General features: G+C 42.6%; 1 protein-coding gene across 4 annotated transcripts in view; it reads right to left on the reverse strand.

The window, feature by feature from the left end:
* Nucleotides 1–19,628, reverse strand: part of TYK2 (tyrosine kinase 2) — a 53,367-nt gene that overhangs the window by 17,757 nt on the left and 15,982 nt on the right. For all 4 annotated transcript variants that reach the window (XM_080988055.1, XM_080988056.1, XM_080988053.1 and 1 more), the window contains exons 3-13: nucleotides 16,753–16,876; nucleotides 12,072–12,231; nucleotides 10,983–11,146; nucleotides 10,418–10,802; nucleotides 7,974–8,162; nucleotides 5,588–5,745; nucleotides 5,370–5,487; nucleotides 3,893–4,085; nucleotides 2,354–2,460; nucleotides 1,513–1,689; nucleotides 32–119 (exon numbers count right to left, since the gene is read on the reverse strand). In XM_080988055.1, coding sequence (XP_080844181.1) covers nucleotides 32–119; nucleotides 1,513–1,689; nucleotides 2,354–2,460; nucleotides 3,893–4,085; nucleotides 5,370–5,487; nucleotides 5,588–5,745; nucleotides 7,974–8,162; nucleotides 10,418–10,802; nucleotides 10,983–11,146; nucleotides 12,072–12,231; nucleotides 16,753–16,876 — 1,863 coding nt within the window. The remainder of the gene's footprint in view (nucleotides 1–31; nucleotides 120–1,512; nucleotides 1,690–2,353; nucleotides 2,461–3,892; nucleotides 4,086–5,369; nucleotides 5,488–5,587; nucleotides 5,746–7,973; nucleotides 8,163–10,417; nucleotides 10,803–10,982; nucleotides 11,147–12,071; nucleotides 12,232–16,752; nucleotides 16,877–19,628) is intronic.

Genomic DNA, 19,628 nt, shown 5'->3' on the forward strand with positions numbered 1-19,628 from the left:
AGCCACACAACAGAAAGCAGTTAATACTCACTCTCTAAGCCCCTCACACAAACCCCGTGCACAAAAGCCAAGTGGATGTGGGAAACCTGGCTCATCAGACTTGCTGTTTCAAAGAATGCCTGCAGAGGACAGAAGGGAGGCCATCACATGAGAGCTGTTATCCAAGGAACGCAACTGGGGCACTTCAATCCTAGCACAGGACCAGATTCCAGCAACTACTGATTGGATTCCCAGCCCAATAGCAATTCTGCAGCTCTTCTTACCTTTTCCAGTGTTGTGCAGTTAATTTTTTATCTGCCATTTGCATTTGCCATCAAGACAAATAAACTTCATAAACAAACATTTTCTAAAAAATAAAGCTAGCTAGAGATCTGTTCTGGTTCAAAATGTATCTTGCATTTACTTTTTTATAATCACACTGCTGTAATTATATTTGTTGTTATAAAAGGAGGTAGCAATTCTGGAAACAAAAGGGAAAAAATGTAACTAAATAATAAAATAAGTAAAATAAAAACTAGTTGCCAGCGCACTGATCATCACATTTGACAAGAACATGTTTTCTCCTAAGAGTTCATTATCCAAATGACTATATAGACAAATTGGAAGATGAACCCGTTTGCTCCACTCACCAACCCTCCTGCCATTAACCTGCCATTAACCCCCTATACCCACTCCATACATGTAGACACACTCCATACAAGTAGACAGCTAGGATGCCTATTGGCTCCCCTGCTACAGTTTTAAGATCCCTACTCCCTTTCTCTTTCCAATTTGCTTATTAGAAAGGGATGTATGGGGTGTATGGGGAGGGGTAGTATCTCTGGTGGGGGACACATTGTGCTCTTTCTGGAGTAGTTTGTCCACCTTTGGTCCCCACCCTACACTCAGTTCTCACCTGTGGCTCCTAGAAGCTGTAAGCATGTGACTGCAGCCACACTCTCGGAACAGCTTTGACTGGCCAGCTAAACCAGGTGAGGGTAGCTGATGGGTCTCAAACCCTCAGTGAGTTAGGAACTTCTCCTGAATGCAAAGACAGGCTCCGGTGGATTGAGCGAACGAGAGCAATGTGGATCCAACGGTCAAAAAGATGACAGATGGGGCTTGTCAACCTGGGAAGGTAGCACATCTAGGAGCAGGAAAACTCTGATTCTAAAACTCCAGTGACTTTCAGGACATCTTTGGAAGAAGAAAATGCTAAGGAATAAACCCTACTCAAATCCAGAGTGGAGTCCCTAAGACAGTTGGATGGCGCCTTGTACGGCTGCTTCTGGCGACTCCTGCAAACAAGCTGGTGCCAAACGCACTGCCCTGCTTTCCTTTAGACCACATCAGTGAGGTTGAGAGGGGAGTCTTGTTGTCTGGGCAGCCCAGGACCTCCCCCCCACCCACCGCCCAGGCTTGCACCTTAGGGAGGTAACTCTGGTGCTACTAATGCAGCGGTTTGATTTCCTCCCCTGCCCAGAGGCATACTCCATTGTCTTTTGAGATAGACAGCTGCCAATAACAACTCACCAGGACAATGTCCCTGTGGCTAGGGTCAAGCACTTTGAGTACTACATGCATCTCACGATTGTTGTTGTTCTGCTCGGTAGAGTAGTATTCCGTCTCGTCATCACCATTAGCTGCACCGCATACATGCAGCACTCCATCATAAATGTTGGTGCACGTCCCTTGTCCCAGGTGAGCTCTCTGAAGGAGATTTAAGACATGGATGTGTTATCATCATCATTTTATTTGTATGCCACCTTTCCATAGTTAAGATCATGCTCAAGGCAGCTTACAAGATGGAAAGATTTACAAACATAACAAAAGTAGTCATAAACAATAAATATAAAACATCAAAATGTACACAACCAGTTTGAACAATTTCCACATTATAAGATCTAAGAACAAAGCTACAAAAATAATATAACAGTAACAACAAAAAGTCAACAAAACCCCCCACCAACCCACATCCCAGTCCTATAACCCACCATGGTTTCCTGTGAATCTTTCACTCCAACTAGAACTAAAGACAGGATTCATAGTTCTGTTATATAACAGTAAAACCAACTTCTGTCTTCCAGCAATGCTTGTTAGGCACACAGTGAAGTCAATTTCCACCCCCTGGAAGGCATAAAACTCATACTGGAAGCCATGAGACTAGACACATAAGCAACATCTAAGCAACTTGTCTAATAGGTTCCTAAGCCTTAGTTTGGCATTACATCAAAATTAGCATACTGCATGGTCAGAAGACTTGGGATTAAAGTTCCTTGCACGAAAAGAGAATGTTAGGTCCTTTCCAGGTTGATACACCTTTATAATCCTAATCCTTCATCCCCCACAAAAGTCACAAGACAACAGGGCTGACCTGGGTGATCTCATTCTTTCGGATCTGATGGAAGCTCAGCTGCGTCAAGTTCAGAATTTGTCGGGTGCTGTCCTTCACTTTTCGTGTGATCAGCAGGTCTGAGATCTCTGTAGGAGAGAGATTAGTCCCAAAGATCAGATCTACAAAAGCACACTAAAAAAAAAACAAGAACAGAACAGAACAGAAAAGCAGACCATTTCTAAGAAAGTATTTCACAACTTTGTTCACAAACAGAAACTTGTATATGGGAGGGTATAATAATCAGTAACTGCATGCTGCTACCCAATGAGAGTTAAGAGGTTTTAATTTAAGGAATTCCCTAAGTGAGTTTAATCAGCATTCCTCCCTGAATACAGCTTCTTTCTGTCAATATCTTGTTGCTAAATTAGCACCTCTTTCAAGACACTGGGTGGAATTTAATGTTCCACTGCAGAAGCAGTGCAGCCTGCCAGATCCCCTCTCTTTCACTGCATGCTGTTCTGGGGGTTCTCCTGCCCCCACCCAGAGCCAATTTCAGGAGGTGGGAAGGGGGAGACGAAGCCCGATTGCACAAGCAGAAGCCCTGTGTAAGCCTACTGATGGGGTTTCTTAAAGCTCGCCCAAACAGAGTGCACTGGAAAGGATGGTGCTAAAGTGAAGAACCTGAAAAGCTCAGGTGATTCTTGTTCATGAAATAATAGTTAGTTCACACAACTAACAGAGAGGTTTTACTTCTGGAAAACAACATGACAAGAATGAATAGAGGCTATCCTGGATATGTTCTCACACAGTGGCCTGATTCAGACATAAAAACAAGCCTCGGTTTCCTCTCTATACAGAAAACTGTGGTTTATTAAAACCATAGTTAAGAAACCATGGTATTAAACCACAGGTTAATCCTAGTTTGATATCCCAGTTTCTTCACTAGCTATAGTTTGTACAAACCAGAGTTTCTTGTATTTGTGTGAAATGAGAAAATGCAATTAAAACATATCAACATGAAACCCTGACTAGAAGCTTTAGCTATTCTCCTGTTAGAGCTGGAGAAGAACACAAGCCCAAGGTTTGTGACTGCTAGTTCTTTCAATTACAAATGTTGATTTTATACCTAGATCAGGCAAACGAAGTATATTGGAGGTCCAAGTTTATTCTTAACCTACAGTGAAAAATGCAGATTAGGGATGCTGCTTCCCTTGATATCCAATAGTACTCTCAGTGTAGATAGTGCTTAATTCTGGTTAAGTACCCAGAAACCACCATGTTAATGTGGCCACATACTTCTGTTTAAAGTCTGGTCTACATTATCCATGACTGTGGTTTTAAAAAGCTGCAACTTCAGCAGTAATTATGCCTTGGACCAACATCTGAATCCCCTGAACTGCTGGATATTCAGTAAAACGCTAAACAATTACAAGGTCTTGTGGTAAGAAAAAGGCCCTATGCTGTGTAGCAGATTCACCTCTTCTGTTTCTATACTATATTCATGTAGCCAGATTATCTTTGGGAGAATATCACTAGGTCACTGTAAAAGGAACAGTATTTACAATTCTTGACTTATACCTCCTGGCTTTGGGAGAGACCCCCTGCGGAAAATGAAGGTCTCATTTCCAGATCTCAGAGTACAGCCTTTAAGGGCATTCATCAGTTCTTGGATGCTTGGAAACTCTTGCTCCCAGCCTTCTAGCACAAAGGAATTCCCCTTCTTCTGGATTCGGAACTGTCTGTAGCTTGTGGCATCCTGGCTCTGGAAGGACTGTGGCAAACAAGAAGCATGAGAGAGAGTAAGAGCTGGACACTAGCCTACATGCCCAGCCAGCAGCCTTGCTTGAAATATGCAGACCATGGAACACATCTCTCCCCAAATGCCTGTCCCACTCACAGGCATTTCAAACTTTACACCCCCCTATTTGTCCCAATGATCAGAAGTCAGCAGACCACAGGAACATGCTTCTTACTCCTTCAATCTTCATGAAAAGCATGAGCACAGCTGTTTCAGACCAAATCACTTTCTACAAGCACAGCTTCCAGCTTCAAAAGCTGCATCAACCTGATTTCCGGGGATCTCTCCCCTCCACCTCAAGCCCCTTGCTATGAACCTACCCCATTCAGCAGGGTCCCTTGACCTTCTAAGGAGCATTTTTGGTAAGGCTGCATTGGGGACAAAAGTCAGCTACACCTGTTACACGTGATTAACTCTGAATCAAATCCAATCTATTTTTAATGGTTTTCAGTTTGCCTTATAAAAAATATAATAATGTACAGACTGTATTATAACAAAGTACTATAATTTGTTAAAAGAACTGCCTGTTCAATAGCATTAATGATCTTAAGAGTTCATTAAAAGTGCTAACTGAGGTTTGCAAATAACAACTCTGGTGTTTGCCTGCAGTAAGTAAGAATGGTCCCCAAGTGGTGAGCCACGGGTATGTTACAGAGTTTTCCAACAACAACCTCCAAACCTTTTTGGAAACAAGTGACTAACACATTTATATTGTGGGAAACTAGAGTCAGCAATCTTAGTTGACTTATTAATGCAACCATAAAGCGTACTCTGTGAATCTATGCAGACATCACACAAAACCAATCTGAGCAACCATGGCTTACAGCTGCTTATCAGCTTTCATTTTTCATCTGCTCAATTCCATTTTATGGACATACAGCAGACACAAGAACCTCAGTCCTGTTTCCCCAGTGGCTTTCCATTATCTTCATTTCTTTGTATGAAATTGGTTGGACAATATACTGCCAGTAGCCTAGCACAGATTGATCACCCTGCTCAGAATCAACAGCAACATACTCATACTTGGAAAAGGCTCATTCACAAAGCATCAAGGACAAGGGCTGTATTCAACAAAATAAATGTGCAAGTGAAACAACTTCCCTGCCTCTCCTCTCCCTGCTCTGTACCCAGATCTGCTCTGGAGGATTGAGAGAAAACTCAGAAACTATTTAAGAGGTGAACAGGGGATGCAGGGGAAAGTTGCTTTACACAACCTATAGAATTAGAACAGGCCACAACCACTTCCACAAATCTCACCTGGCCTCTCCTCAATACCGACAAGATCAATCTATTATAATCAAGGACGCTCCAGCGAAGGACATACAGGCCATCCTCCTGTTCTTCTCGCTTCAGTTTAGCCATAATAAATTCTTCACTAGGAAAAGAAAACATTTTAGATATGGCCTGTGGAGACCCCTGTCCCAAACCAAGTTCTGAGAAGAAAATGTTGAATGGTTTAAGCAGAGATCACTTACTGCATGGGTCCGTGGATACCATTCTGAATGCTCATTACCAACCGTGGCGGGGCTACTTCATGGCACAGGTAATGGTTAGAGTCAGCTGTCAATCTGAAATAACCATCCACCAGTGAAATCAAGGAGAGGGCAGCTTCGTAGGATGAAAGAGTCAGATCCTAGATAGAAATTTTTTTGAAAGCACAGTCATTAAGCATTAGTCCTGGGCCACAGTGCTGGGCTGAAGGCCCTTGGGAAGCTACAGTGCTTTAAGCCAGTGTTTTCCAGGCTGTTTTTTCCATGTACCACCTGAAAATTGCTGATGGTCTTGAAAGACCACTTAATGATTTTACTGCCTGTTGTAGCAATAGCAATGTGCTGTGCTGGATGCTGGATGGTTTTTAAATTTTATTTCTATTTTCTTCTTCTTCTTATAAATTTCATTCCATAGAATGCACTGACTGGCAAGCAGCTCTCTAGGTTGTCAGACAAGTGTCTCCACCAATCCTTCCTGGAGTTGCTGGACACTGAACCTGGGACCTTCTGTATGCAAAGAAGGTGCTCTACAACTGAACAGAGCTACTCAACCTACCCAGCTGAACTTGTTGTTTCTAAAAGGGTCTCTAAAAGCTGCAGATCAGTCATACAAGGCAACATTGGATGGAACAGACACATCCATCACATGTAAGGGTGGTGGGCCCATTCTGATAACCTGCCCTCAGAAAGTGATGGAACCCATTATGTTCCTGAATGCTCTGGGGAAAATTTCCATTGGAGAAAGATGGCAATCCTATGAGATTGCCTTTTGCCATATGTGCCTACTCAGCCACTCTGATCTGTGGCATTGGCACTGTTTCAGGTACCACATCATACCTGCTTCACATTTGTAGTAACTTGATCTTTTCGTGTGGCAGCACTTATACTTTGGAACTAACTCCCTGCCTATTGCTATAAGGCAGGTGCCTTCACTGTACTTTTTTGGCATTTGCAAGTTTAGAAAGTTGCTGTGTGTTTTAATCTGGTTTTAGACTATTATTGTTTTAACTTTTCAAAAGTATTAAATTATTGCTAATTTTTGTTTGTGGTAATTTAAGTGTTTTGTCTTTTTTGTACAGTGGTACCTTGGTTCTCGAACGGCTTGGCTCCTGAACAAATCGGCTTCCGAAAGCCGCAAACCTGGAAATGAGTGTTCCAGTTTGTGAACATTTTTCGGAAGTCGAACATCCAATGCAGCTTCCGCAGCTTCCGTTGAGTGCAAGAAGCTCCTGCAGCCAATCAGAAGCCGCACCTTGGTTTTTGAACGGTTCCGGGAGTCGAATGGACTCCCGGAACAGATTAAGTTCGACAACCAAGGTACCATGGTAAATTACTTTGAATTTTTTTTTACAATCAAGTAGTGTATAATTTTTATGAATAAATATACTGTTGTGACACCAGGACATGGGGGAAGCGAACCAAACTGTGCATATCCCTAATGTCTAGTTCTAGTCTAGCAGCCCAGAGTATGCACCTTTGAGATTCCATATGCACAGAATTTGTAGTCTGATCTCATAGTGGCCAACCAGATGTCTATGGGAAGCCCACAAACAGGACATGAGCACAAAACACTCTCTACACGTGATTCCCAGCCACTGATATTTAGAAACATACTGGGGGTATAACATAACCACTGTGGCTTGTAGTCACTGACAGCCTTATCCTTCAAGAATTATCTGATCCTCTTTATGCACGTATGAAGAATTACTTTCATTTGTCCTCAATCTTCCAAAACTTAGCTTCATTCAATGTCCCTGAGTTCTAGTGCTATGAGACAGGGAGAAAAAATTCTCTTTATCTGCTTTTTTCATACCTTGATCATTTTCATTGCCCTTTTCTGAACCTTTTCCAACTTGGACCTATCCCTTTTGAGGTGAGGCAACCAGAACTTTACACAATATTACAAATGAAGTTGCACCACAGGTTTGTATAAAAGCATCATGATATTGCAAGTTTTATTTTTCAATCCCTTTCCTAACAAACCCTAGTACAGTGGACCCTCAGCTTACCTTACCTTCGGGTAACATAACTTTCGGGTTGCGAACGCGGCAAACCCGGAACTGTATACTTCTGGGTTTCACCTCACATGTGTGCGCAGAAGTGCTCTATTGCGCCACGTGCACGCGCAGAAGCAGAGCCTCATGTTGCGGACTTTTTGGGGTACGTACGGACCCCCGGAATGAATTAAGTTTGTATCTGGAGGGTCCACTGTAATGGAATTTGCCTTTTCCACGGCTGCTACACACTGAATTGGCATAATTCAGCTACCTGCTGTGACCTGAAGGCCTCGTTCTTGGTCAGTCACCAACAGTTCACAGAAGTAATTGTAAATGAATCGAGGTGAGTAGCAGAGGGACACATTCCCACCTACCAGGCACTTATTGTCTTGACGGTGGATGCTGACTCTGCAGTCTTTGATAACAATGTGTGTGATCTCCTGGAAGTCACAGAAGTGTACCCATTTGGATTCACGTCGTTCCATTGGCTGGTAAGGCTGCTTGTGGTCTTTAGTCCTGGCCTTCTTTCCCAAATAACCTCTTTGGGGATGGCTTTCCAATCTCTACAAAAGAAAGACAGAGCTAAGAGCCCAAGCTCCAGGACTGTCACACCAGCACTGCAGCACAGGTAGCTCCAAAGGCAGTTTCAGGGTTGAAAGAGGGAGGAAAACAAATTACCCTACTATTGAGCTTTGAGGATTTTAGGGCACTAGGTCATGCTATACACATAGTGAAAATGCAAGATTTGGCTGATGTCAGGGACTGGCTAGAAGAGGAGTGGTGGAGACTGCCTGCCCAAGAGGCTTCCAGGGAAAGTGCAGGAGAGGACAGTTTGGACTCAGGTTTATGGTGGTGGGAAACAGGAAACCCCCCCAGAGGAGGAGGAGGAGGAGGAGGACTGGGAAATACTGGAAGCTGGGAGTCAGGAGGGTGAGGAACAGGAGGAAACACACAGAAGCCCCGGCCCTGAGCAAGGATAGGAATCAGGTCTAATAAAGGCAACATCAGCACCAGCTGACAGCTTGTCCCTTTACAGCCTCCCAGACCCACTGTTTACCTCTAAAACAAGACAATTACTCCACATAACAGAACAGAAAACCAGGCAGAAACAAAGAGGGTCCCTTGAGGTCTGAAGCATAGAAAATAGACAGGATGGGAGGAGCTAGCCACTTTGGGCAACAGCTCATGCTGCAGGAGTATACTTCATGAATCTTGGTGTGTTTCTGTGTTGACACTAATAAAAGAGCTGCTAGCTGAAGTGAGCTGTGTACCTTGTTTCTCTCTGCTATTTGCCAAATGTGCTTGCTGCTGGCTCCTGTGACAGTTGACCAGCATTTTCCAGAAGCTGAGTATTTCCCAGCCTCTGAATCTTTTTGGCCACTGTTAAAGTTCTACTGCTGAGAAGAAGCATGCACATAGCTAGGTGGATAGTTTGGAGAGTGAGGATGTCCAGAATAGCAACAGTGGCATAATACCCATGAAGGAATTCATTTTCCCCACCATTTTATGCTGCTGTTTTTTGCTGTAATATAGTTGAGGTGGTATCCAACAGAGTACTTCCACTAGAGCAAGGACTTCTGGCTACACAACAGAACTGTGCAAGGGGAAAACTCAATTGCACAAGCTGAAATCCTTGCACTAGTATGCATACTAGTATCCATACTTCATTGGATACCACCCTGAGTTTCTGATTTAGAGATGTTTCTGCCAGGAGGTTCAAGTTCCCAAGAAGCAGTTTCTGTGGCTACAAACTGCTGTGGCTTACCTTGGATCATTGGGAGCACATTTGCCAGTGCTCCACAATCTCCACCAATTCTGTAGTGACTTTAAAACTCAACTAATGGTGCCAGAGCCCTAAACGACTCAGGTCCAGAATATTTAAGGAACTTCCCTCTATGCTTATGTTCAATTACCACATCTAAGATGTACCTGGCATGACTTTGCTATCAAGAGTGTAAAGACCCACAGAATGGCATGCACTGCGGTGGCATTGAGTGGAATTTTTTATTGCTACTAAGACACTCTTCACTTTTCTGAAAAACTTGCTCTTCAAAGTGTGTCTCCGAAGGCTGAGTCAGCTTAAAGACTGAAGCTTCTGGCTGCTATCCAATCAGAGGCAACCAGCCAACTAGCCTACTTATTTTCAACTATATGGTCAACCACAGTGCACTTGTTCACCACTGGTGAGCACGTATTTTAGGTCAGAGATCAAAAGTTTAGCCCAAGGTCCTCAGGTTTCTTTTGAAGTGCCTCTGAAGTGAAACACATGTCAGGATGAGACAATCCCTGCCTCCAAAGTCAAAGCAAAGGCTAGAGTGATGGCAGGAATAACAGCCACAATGTGCAGCTTTGAACCCTGCAAATTGCTTCTTGAAAGGGACAAATTAGTCAAGACAAACGCAAAATGTGCAAAACCCTTCTAAACTTAAGTCTCACATCTACATCATCATGGTTAGGGTTTACTAACCATGTCAGGTTCAGTTTATTCAGACCTATATTTTGAACCAGTAACCTGATTCCCAACCCCCATCTTTTTGTGACTCTTGCTCTAGTACAGGAAAGATATAACTGCAATTCAGCTTGGGTTGACCCGACTTCCTGGCTTAACTATTGGTAACTTGGGCTTTTCATTAACTGATTACTTGCCCTGATCCCCTGAGAAGTGAGCTAAAACCCAGAGCAAAATTAATGTATTGTGCCAAATAAAGTTAAGTACTCAACATGGCTTTCCAATCCAGGAAGTGGAGTCCCAGTGCCCAGGGATGGAGAGATTGTTACTGATGACAATAGGTGGTGATGAACTCACAAATGAACTTACCTCAGCAGAGATGGGACGCCACTGAATGCCATCTGTGCCCGTGACCAGAACCTCATGCGTAGCAAGCCTGTCACTGGGAGGAGGGGAATGGAAGTTCTCCAGAAGTGTGTGCCCACCATTGATGTAAAGTGGCACCTTCTCACCCTCTGAAACAGTTTCCAGTGAGAGGACCATGAAGAACTCACTCCCAAAACGTGGGGCCAGGTTCTCCAAGGTCACCAGGTACTTATACATGATGTCCTGTTCCGTCAGCTTGCCAGAGCTCATTGTATGTCTCTGGAAACGTTGCAAGAACTTCTTAAAAACATTCCTCATGCGGAATTTGGTCAGATAATTGTTTTGCTGAATCTGCCGACAAAAAGAACGGGGGATGCACTCCTTGAAGCTGCAAGAGAAATAAACACAGTAAGCGGGACGACCAACCCATGTGTATCAATGCCACACTTCAAGTGAAGATGGGGGGAGAGAGGACATACCAACAACCCCCTGCAAAGCAGTTTGGGATTACTGGATTGGGAAGCACACCATAAACACAACTACTTGTCCCATCCCCACAATAATTCACCTGGTTCTCTCTGTCACTTCTTCAAGGGAGATGCCTCTCTTAAGTGCAATGTGACACAGGTGGAGGACAGCCATCCCCAGGCTGTCATTTTTAAACTGGTGAATCTCCTGCTCAGTGTGTAGGTCTTTTAGAGAGGCAATGTCGTTAATGAAGTCATATTTCCCCTGGGAAGAAAAAGATCAAAAATTATGGAGGTACATTCCCAAGCTAACAGGTCCCAAATCAGTCTCTCCTTTGGCTCTTCAAGTTAGCTACTGGAGATCTGAACTCAAATGATGTCAGGGATCCAAACTGCAGTCTCATGTAGGCAACACTACTAGCAGTTGTGTAAAAAGGAGGGAAATAAACTTTTCCATCTTATCTCATCCAGTTCTTCCAAAATTTAGGGCTTGACTACACACCATATATGAGGTGGAATCAGGCTGCCTAATAACTATGAGAAAGGGGTTTCTCCTTCCTTGGTGGAATGTGGCTCATTTGGCTGGCTTGACCTCTCTGAAAACAGATCTAGAATATAAGAACTAACTATCTGCATCACATTTCCTCAGAGGAAGGAGGAAAGCTGAGAAGTCTACTAATCTCCCCACCCCCGCATGCCCCATTTCATCACTTCCCTCGTGCTGGCTTAGAGTCTGTTGATGTCACCAGTAGCCTCAACAGCTTTTATCCACTCCTGCTTCCTTACTTACATTTTTTGTGTAAGTAATTTCATCCTCCTGGATTGCTATTTACCGCCTAAGCTATTTGACAGACACTTAGGCTCCAAGTGCCTGACATACAGAGTTATTTCTTCTGTGTGCGCTTCACTGTGGTGTACCTCTTCTCTGCCCAAGGCATGCTGCAGTCTGGATTGCACAGGCTGGTCAGGGGAGATGGATGAATCTGCTGTATAGCATGGAGTTGGCCTTTATGGCTTTGAAAGTGCAACTGAAGAGATATCTAAGTTTGCCAGATGAAGCCATGGAATCTCAACAAAACTCAATTTTAAGGAAGAAGGATGGAAACCTCTCTGGACAGTCCAAAGAGGGTGGGATGGCAGATACATAACAGGCTTAATCTGAACAGAACAACATCAACAAAGCTTCATACTTGCTCAAAGAGATACTCAAATGATGGTTTATCCAGCAGGGCACTGCCTTGCTCGCCTCTTGCTTGCTGTGACTTGTCCTCAGAGTCACTTGTGCGATGGAGGCTGCGACAGACAGCTGGCTCCTTCTCATTTGTCCCATGCCAGTTTCGGAAATAATACCTGAGAGAGAGAGAATATGCACATCTTACTTGATGTATGAGAGGCAGGAATGATTAAACTTTGCCCAGGCAAGGTGCATATTCCTCAAGGAACGCAAGACCTAGGTCAGAGAGGTGCTCTTCTACTTCTTCCAACTCTAATTTATGGCATCTATGCCTTGTACCTTCTCACCCTCACAGAAGCTTACTAGTTCACAATTTGTTAGGCCACTTTTCCATCCAGGCTATCTGAGACATATAGTATAAGTGGCCTGAAATGCATGGAAGGGAGTCGAACTCTTTCCAAGTGCTTGTCTCTCTGATCACTTGGAGGAAATGAGTCACTCAACCTGTTCACCAGTGGTAAGCCCACTTTTGAATTTTTCTTACATGTTTCATAGCAAGAAAACTATTAGAACAATGGTTCTAGACAGAAGTCCTGTAGTTCCGTGAGAAAATAGTAGTCAGTGCAAACCAGAAAACCATCTGTACAGGTCACAGCACATAACACAGTTCAACTGTAAATATTTTAAACTTAACAAAAAAAAAATGTTTGTGGCACATTAAGTACACATTTATTATGGCATAAGCTTTTGTGAGTTACAGTCCACTTCATCAGATGCATGAATTAATCTGAGGAAGTATACTGCAACCAATGAAAACTTATGCCACAATAAATTTGCTAGTATTTAAGAAACAACAAGACTAACACAGCTACCCCCTCTACAGTGTTAGAAACTAGGCTGAAAAGCTAGGAGCCATATGGCTCCTGGGGCCTGGATTGTGGGTGCCAAAACAGAATGTCTCGTGGCCACTGGAGGGGATGGGAAACACTTTTTATTATTTTGATAGGCATGATTTAATACGCAATTCACACAAGTGACACATTGTTAATATCACATTTTTAGCAGAAATTATTAATACATGTTTAATTAGGTGTTTACAATAAAAATATTGGTACCATACTTCAGTTTTCAAAACACTCTACTCTTTATTGTTAAACTCCTTAACATATTGTCTATCCTTAACATATACTTCAAGGCATCAAAGCACATAAATTTCAGTAAAACTTGAGTGTCAGCCAGGCGCAAAAAAAAGCACCCAGACTTTTTGAGGTCCTCGCAAATGGAGAAACTTTAGGCACAAAATGCTCCTGGCACCTGCTAATTTCGAACCCTGCCCCTCTAGAAATTCTAACTTACTGAACTTAATATAATCTTATGGCAGCTGATTTACCAGAGTGATAAAAAGCAGGATTCAACCTAGCCATGAATTCACTGGGCAACTTTTGGCAAACCACTCTGACTTAATTAGCCAGATAATACTGACCCATCTGACATAGCTGATGCAAGGATTGCTGATAGCATGCCTGTAAAGTGTTTTCAGCACTTAATAACAGTGCTGGATAAATGCTAGCTACAATTGCTAAAGCAATTCTTTATTGTTTATGTTTTAGAGACAAACAGTATCAAGGTTCTTCTGGGATACTTCAGCTGGCAGTGAAAATCTGTTTTCTAAACAAGTATGATAAAAGGTATCCTTACTTATTTTATTTAACAAAATTTGTATACCATGTGATTGCAATAAAACCGCTAGCGGTTTGTAAGAATTAAAATTATCAATAAATACAGTTAAAGCCAATTAAAAACAGTTAAAATCCTAGCAGTAGATGCAAGTAAAATTGTACATGAACTATGAAGCCATTCAGACACTCTTCCTAGAGATTAACTAAGGCCACCTAACTAGGCTGACTTAAGAGTTAAAACAAAGATGCTGTCTGTAGATGTATGTGCAAGCAAATTTTGTTCAGGAAATACAGTACACACACTAATACGTATATATATTACGCCAATAAAGGCTGAATATCTGAATGAGTATGAGAGTGTGTGTGTCTGTGACTTCATGAAATTGATTCCAGGGTAGTAAAGAAGTGGAATTTATTCACCAGACAGGAAAACCGGTGAGTTTCAAGATAAATGAACTTGCTAGGGTAAATTAGATTGAAACAAGCTTATAATACTGATAAGCATGGCTATATCTCCTGAAAAGGTTCTGTCAAAAGGTAATACTGCTCCAATGTTAAAGCAGTGTACTCTGGTTCTATTCATCTGGTTCATTCTATTCACCACACACAATCTAAACTAAAGCCCAAGCTCAGCTCAGCATTCGCAGAAACTGAAGGATGTTCTCTTCATTGATGTACTAGGCACCCTGCCCACTTCCTTCCCACCCACTTCCTTCTCAGATCACAGTTGCACACACGCAAATCTGCCTGAAGGATCTACAACAGTTTGTACCAAAATACACACAACAAATAGACCTTGATCACAATCCTAGATGCACTTACTAGAAAGCAAGTCTCACTAAACTTAGAGGGACCTACTTCTGAGTAAATATGCTTAGGACTGCACAGTTAAGGAGTCTGAGAAGGAAAGAATACCCTACTAGTGGTGGAAGCTGGTTCACTGGGGGGCAAGCAGGGCCCTCCTAAACCAAGCCCAGCCTTCCTTCAGTCAGCCCCCACCTGACTGCTTTCTTACTGCCAGCTCCCTCTTCAGTCTCAGTTATTACCCTTGTAGAACTCAGCAGGGAGGATGGGGACAAAACAAGAATTGGCCCCTTCTGTCATTTGCTCTGGTGTCACCCTACCAGTTCCAGTGGGCACCAGTCACCATTGCCTACTAAGGTTACTTTTCTAAAAGTGTATATGATGCCCCAAGGAGCATCAACATTCCAGATACATATGAAAATTAGATTTGAGGAAGTGTTGAAATGAGGCCAGGCTGAGACCTCTCCCTCTACTTTCAAACACCCCAGTATTGTTGTGGTACAGCAGACAGGATGCTCTTTTTATACTAGCACATGCTCTCTGGCAGAAACAACCAGCTCTTTTAAATTATGTAGCCAAACCACACTGACCATGACACAGATTCACCTAACTTGAGGGAGGAAGTATGCTGAGGAGGAAAAAAAAAACGACAATTTAATTTTGACACCAACAGCAATGGCGCATGTGTTTTCCCATTATTAAATCAATGTATTATGTCCTGTGCCATTATTCTACTCTGAATTCAAAGTGGAAGACACTACTACTGGCAAATGTGGACATACTTAATGCTTCCAGAACAAGGGCAAACTAACTACGTATTATGAATGCAGGATGTATTGCATTCATGCCTTGCCATTCAACATGCCCAAAGCAGCATCTCAATATACCAAACACTACATGAAAAACCATTTTAATACACAACAATAACTCAGTCATTTCGATATTCTATGGGTAATAAAGCAAACACCTGCTCGGTCTAATGGAACTTATATAAATGAGACTTACTGAACATTTCTTGACTATAATAATCTTACACTGCTTTCAGAAAGCCTAAATGGCTATGCACAAGTAGGTTTTCCTGGGCAAATTACTTTATTATATGTAAGAAAACTTGCAAAAAAATGCTGCCATGTACCCCACTTCCTAAAAAGTAGGCCTTGCAACTATAGATAAAATGCCCACTAATAATTACAATTTATTATTTATATGCTGCTTGTGCCAATGTTTTTAAAACATAAAAAGCAGCAGTTAAGTACCCAAATCCACTGTCTTCTAAACATCTTTCTGAAGAATGATGTGCAGCCCCTTCTGAATGCACCAAAGACCGTGATTCGGTAAACCCCTTCCAAGATGCTATTCCACAGACCCAGGGCCACCATAAAAAAGCCATTATACTTGCTAAGGCTGACTTGACTTTACACAATGGCAGAACGCAGGGGAAAAGAGATGACCCCAAAGGTATTCAGATCCAGGTAATCACCATATACAGTGTGTGAACTTTTTAGAAAGCATATGCTTACAGTATGTTGTCTGAGCTCTGGACATAAATCACAGAGAAGGAGATCAACCTGCTTCTTGATTAGTTTTGAGCACTACCCAATTACGATCAATTGACCTAATAATTCAGGGGTCAGCATATTCCCTGGTACCTGCTACAACAGGGGCCACCGACCTTACCAGACTGATGGGCACATTTTGTATTTTCAGAGACGCCATGGGTACCAGTCACCAGTCATGGCATAACACAGAATTAGAGGGAGTGCAGTCATTCCTGCTTCTCACCCCATCCCCTGCACAATGTCAGGTTTACCGTGGAAAGCTATGTCCTGCTATTTCCGATTGTGGAGATACAGCAGTTAAACGCACAAGGGGAATATAAATGTTTAAGATGAAGAAAATAGCACTGAGTCTGGGGATTTCTATTGCATGGTGTCCCAACTACTCACTTACCAATCACAGTTCTGACTTCCTTCACCAGCTAAAATCACTGGCAGGCAGGAGAAGCTAGGTTGGCTCATTTCACAGAAATCACTTAGAAGGGTACCTGCACATTTTGCTCCATAACTTTCTATCTAAATGAAAGCTCAAGCATCTCCATGGGCTCATGGGTGCTAGGCAGGGGGCTCTGCAAGCACCCAGTTGTAAAGCCAATAAATATTTAATCCCAAAACTACAGAAGTGAAGGTGAAATACATGGGGAAAGGATGTTCTTACCTCAAACGAAAATGCAGAATCAACTTAATGCCACTATCTATGTCAAACACATGGTTAGGAGGGAACCATAATTTGGCCAGTGGATCATACAGTGCAAAGAAGCTCAAGCAGATTGGCGTGATTCCTGTGGAAGACAAAAAGATCTAGTAAGAAATGTTGAAGGAAATTATCATATTGGGCACAGCTCGATAGACACTCCTTAAAAGGCACTAATTTCTAACTGACCCTTTCCCTGAGATAACCCTGAGCCCAGGGTTGGGGAAACAATCAATACAAATAAGATAGCATATTACATGAAACCAAGAAAGCACCCTTGTCAGTTGTAACATTATCTTTACTGCATCCCAATGTCATCTAAAGGCAGAATTGAGGTTCCTATCCCCAGGATTAGGGTGCATACACAAATGCTTTTTTTCTTTTTAGTGAAAGGACCTCCTGCTCTGAACTTCCACTGAAGAGGTTTTAGGCACACACACACATCACTCCAACCTGACTTAAAAGTACTGTATATGGAACTGCATCAGCTGCTGTGCTGGGCAGAACAGAAGTCAGCGGCACATAAAATTTTACTCCTCTGCTCCTGGGGCCCATGGTCTACATGTGCAGGTGAGAGGTGCCTTTTTAAAAAAATCATGAGGACGATTTAAAAAGCTCCCAGCATTAAGAACTAGCACACCAGCAAGAAAGATTTCAGTTTAGAAAACTAGCACTATGGGGAGCAGGCTATCTGCAGAGAGCATTAGAAATGTGGTCCTTTGCCTGCAGTCTGAAGTGGTACAGTCTATTCTACCTCAAAACATTTATCTATAACCTGTTTTCCAGCTAAGGTTGGGTCCCAAAGTGGTCTACTATCTACACAATGGTATAATGTAATTAGGTATATGCTGGCATGGTTGCAGGGGTGGTCTCTTCTAGTCCCTGACAGCTGGTGACCAATGGACCAGGTTTTAGGATCTCAGGATCTTCCTTCCAGGAGAAGTTCCACTGAATGTGTGGACTAGGCTTCAGCTCAAATACATTCACAAATATAAAAAGGGCAACAAAGCTCATAAAATCCCACTGTTCTATAAAGTCAAATCATGCCACAAGTCTACCCCAAAATGTATAGAATGTGAAGGTACTCCTAGGTTTGGATCCAAGCGTTAAGGCCCTGCCAAGCTAAAAAAAACAGGCAGAATGCTCAAGGCTTTAAGCCTAGCTGAACAGCTTCAGACTGTAAAGCAATTTGCAGTCCAGTGTCATCTACCACACTTCTTTTATGTAACTGCAGATTTATACAACTGTATGTGATAAGGAGCTGCAGGAAATCAAGCAAACCACTCATCCCCCTGCAAAATACTTTTCTAGTCCTTTTATTAGAGATCCTTTTATCCTGGGGACTTCCAGGGGAGGGATCACAGCAGACTGAAGGTATTTTGTCAGTTTTTTACCAATGGTGATAACAGTGTGATGTTTGCTGATAGCTAGACACAAGTCTGGCTGCCAGCTTCACTTCTTTTCTTTTCATTTTTAATATATTTTTATTAAAGATTTATTGGTTTATGTGCAATGTCTCTTTCTTCAAGTTACATTTTCTACAGATCAGTTTCATTTGTTGAGACATTAGTGTTACATTAGGAAGAAAAGGGGGAAAGAGGGGGAAGGGGAATGGTGAGTGGGGTGGGGTCAAGTGGCAATGCTTCTATTCTACTTACTGTATATGTGGGGTTGTGTCAGCGTCACTTATCTGGGTTCTCTTTACTATTCACTTGTATTCCTTTGGTGGTGAGAGAGGTTGGAGTTGGCCTAGGGTGTGGTTGTTTGTGCTTGGCTGTGGTGAACCTATTTTTCATGTTTGAGTGGGATATGTGTGTGTATTTTTGGATCAGGTTAGCCAGATTGATTCAAATGCTGTTGGCGGGTTCTTGTTGAGCTGTGTATGTGATAAAGGGTAACCATATTGGGGTGAAGGCATCTTCTTCTATTTGTCCCCGTGTTAGTTTCAGTTTGTTGGTTAATTTTTATAATGTGATAGGAATTTTATGGTCTTAGATATATGGTAATGTTCATAACCGCACATACATAGATCAACACAGGAAGGCCAACCTGGAACCATTTTGATTCCTAAACTGACCAAATGTTTTCTCTGCAAGGTCAAACTGGAAAAGTCTCCCCATTGTCTCTTTCCTCACAAATCCTGTCTTAAGGACACATTTAAGATATGAATAGGGTGTGAGCCTGTGACCTGGCCCAGGAAATAAGTATTTTACCACTACAAAAGAATGGCCAGGCTCCCCAGGCAATCCAATCAAGTAACTTGCCAGACAGGAGATAAACTGTGACAGGAGAAAAACAACATTTAAATTTCTGTGATGTAGGTGGGATGTATCTGAGGGGTGGTCTTAGGTTACACCCCTTCTGTGATGTATGCATAATGTTTCTGGGGGTGGTCTTGATCTAGAGAATGGGAATTTCAAAAGTCTTTATAAGGCTGTTTCCCATACTATTTGATACCATTGGTCTATGCTTACTCCTGACAGGTCTCTCCAGTGTCTGGCTATGATGTTTCTGGCTGCCGAGAGTAGGTGGGTTATGAGCTCTTTGTGAGTGAGCATTATTGTCTTGGAAGATGTTTAGTAGACCCAGTTCTGGGGCGACTTCTAATACTTGCTTAGTTATTTTGCATATTTCTTATATGACTGACGTCCAGAAGAGTTGGATTTTAGGACATTCCCACCACATGTGGAGGTATGTGCCTGTGGAGGTACATCCTCTCCAGCATTTTGGTGATGTTCCTGGGCATATTAGCATTGTTTCCGTGGTGTTAAAGGTAAAGGTAAAGGGACCCCTGACCGTTAGGTCCTGTTGCGGACGACTCTGGGGTTGCGGCGCTCATC

This window comes from Podarcis pityusensis (assembly GCF_964106645.2).
Source record: "Podarcis pityusensis genome assembly, chromosome: 17".
Classification (NCBI taxonomy): domain Eukaryota; kingdom Metazoa; phylum Chordata; class Lepidosauria; order Squamata; family Lacertidae; genus Podarcis; species Podarcis pityusensis.